The 2,258-nt window shown below is 70.5% G+C and overlaps 1 protein-coding gene across 1 annotated transcript; it reads left to right on the top strand.

Annotated features, from left to right (window-relative positions):
• The first annotated feature begins 361 nt into the window (after nt 1-361).
• Nucleotides 362-1,840, top strand: NKX2-4 (NK2 homeobox 4). Its single transcript, XM_042979744.1, has 2 exons — nt 362-830; nt 1,224-1,840. Exons 1-2 carry the CDS (start codon nt 374-376, stop codon nt 1,838-1,840), a joined length of 1,074 nt encoding a protein of 357 aa, XP_042835678.1. The 5' UTR covers nt 362-373.
• Nucleotides 1,841-2,258: the final 418 nt, after the last annotated feature.

The raw sequence follows: 2,258 nt of genomic DNA, 5'->3' as shown, positions 1-2,258 counted from the left end.
TGGTGCTCGAGGGCTGGGGTAACTGCCGGGGATCCAGGCGGGAAGGATGGAGAAAGCAAAGGGGGGTGATGTTCTCAAGAAACACCCAACTGCCCCCTTTACCTTTTTTGCCTCCATTACAGGGGGTGGAGGGTAGAGAAAAAGATGTCAATGACCATTGTTTGCTCGTTTGGGATGTTGCTCCGCCCCCCGAGTCTGTCGTAAACCTGGCGGCGGACTAAAATAAACCCCAGATCCCGCGGCTCGGGGGTTCGCCGCGCCGCCGACTCCTCGTCACAGGCGCTACCGCCGCAGCCGGGGTGGCGGCGACGAGCGGCCGCCGCGTCCCGCCCGCGCCCGCCCCGGGCACCCCTACCTGGCCGTCCGCCGAGCCATGTCGTTGAGCCCCAAGCACACGACGCCCTTCTCCGTGTCCGACATCCTGAGCCCCATCGAGGAGACCTACAAGAAGTTCGGCGGCGCCATGGACGGCGCGCCGCCCGGCCTGGGGGCGCCCCTGGGGGCCGCGGCCGCCGCCGCCTACCGCGCGCCGCCGCTCGGCCCCTCCTCGCAGGCGGCGGCGGTGGCGGGCATGCAGCCGCCGCACGCCATGGCGGGCCACAACGCGGCGGCGGCGGCGGCCGCGGCGGCCGCGGCGGCGGCGGCGGCCGCCACCTACCACATGCCGCCGGGCGTCTCGCAGTTCCCGCACGGCGCCATGGGCGGCTACTGCAACGGCGGCCTGGGCAACGTGGGCGAGCTGCCCGCCTACACCGACGGCATGCGGGGCGGCGCGGCAGCCGCGGCCACCGGCTGGTACGGCGCCAACCCGGACCCGCGCTACTCGTCAAGTGAGCGGGGCGGGCAGCGCGGGGACTGAGGGCAGGCGGACGGCGCGGGCTTTGCCTGTCACCGCCCAGGTCGCGCGCGCGTGGCTGGGGGTGCTGGGCTCCCGGCCGGGGGCGCGCGGGGCGGGGGGTCCGGGGACCCAGCGCGGGGCCCTGGGCCGCCGGGCGCGCGGAGGGTGCTGGGACCCAGCCGGGGGCGCGCGGAGGGGGGGGGTGTCGTGGGACCTGGCGGCGGGCGGGGGGCACTAGGCCCCTGGGCGCGCGGAGGGTGCCGGGACCCACCCGGGGTCCCGCGGGCGTCGCGGCCGGCGGGGTGTGAAGAGCGCGGGGCGGCGGCGGGAGCGGGCTCCCGGCGGGCCTGGCGCTCACAGGGCTTCCCCTCGGGCCCCTCCCCAGTCTCCAGGTTCATGGGACCATCCGCGGGCGTGAATGTGGCCGGCATGGGGTCGCTGACGGGCATCGCGGACGCAGCCAAGTCCTTGGCGCCGTTGCACGCGGCGGCGGCGGCGCCGCGAAGGAAGCGCCGCGTGCTCTTCTCGCAAGCGCAGGTCTACGAGCTGGAGCGGCGCTTCAAGCAGCAGAAGTACCTGTCGGCGCCCGAGCGCGAGCACCTGGCCAGCATGATCCACCTGACGCCCACGCAGGTCAAGATCTGGTTCCAGAACCACCGCTACAAGATGAAGCGGCAGGCCAAGGACAAGGCGGCGCAGCAGCTGCAGCAGGAGGGCGGCCTGGGGCCGCCACCGCCGCCGCCACCGTCCCCGCGCCGCGTGGCGGTGCCCGTGCTGGTCAAGGACGGCAAGCCGTGCCAGAACGGTGCCGGCACTCCGACACCCGGCCAGGCCGGACCGCAGCCGCCGGCCCCGACGCCGGCGCCCGAGCTCGAAGAGCTGTCGCCCAGCCCGCCAGCGCTGCACGGCCCGGGAGGCGGTCTGGCGGCCCTGGACGCGGCGGCAGGGGACTACGGCGGCGGCGTGCTCGGCGCCAACCTGCTCTATGGCAGGACGTGGTGACCGCGCGGGCGCCCCGGGTTGGGGTCCTGCCTGCGGCGCGGAGGGTGTGCAAGGAACTTCGAGAACGGTTGGGGAAAACACACCGAAGCGGACCCTTGTGTACGCGACTATCAAAAACTAACGAATAGGTCAAGGAGAGGGGCACGCTCTGGACCTCTCCGCTGGGGGTTGGGGGACCGCGACGGCCCTGGAATTGAATAATACCACGCCAGGAGACTGAAGTGGTGATTTCTTCTTTCCAGAAGTTCCTAAATTATTCGAAAGCTGGCTGTGTCTACATCCACCACGTTCCTAACCAAAGCTCTCAGAGTTTTAAAAGTAGGAAACGTTGTTGGTGTTTGTAGCTCTAAAAACCAACCCAGCTTTAACAATGAATGCTTTTTTGGAGTGGAACTTGAGAGATTAATTTTCAAAGGCC

This window comes from Panthera tigris, chromosome A3 (assembly GCF_018350195.1).
Source record: "Panthera tigris isolate Pti1 chromosome A3, P.tigris_Pti1_mat1.1, whole genome shotgun sequence".
NCBI classification, from domain to species: Eukaryota; Metazoa; Chordata; class Mammalia; order Carnivora; family Felidae; genus Panthera; species Panthera tigris.
The sequence above is the reverse complement of the archived record's forward strand: the minus strand, read 5'-3'. Positions and strand labels throughout refer to the sequence as shown.

Coding starts and splice junctions, on each gene's coding strand:
- NKX2-4 (XM_042979744.1), top strand. CDS start 374: ATGTCGTTGAGCCCCAAGCACACGACGCCCTTCTCCGTGTCCGACATC. Junction 831..1,223: donor GGACCCGCGCTACTCGTCAA/GTGAGCGGGGCG, acceptor GCCCCTCCCCAG/TCTCCAGGTTCATGGGACCA.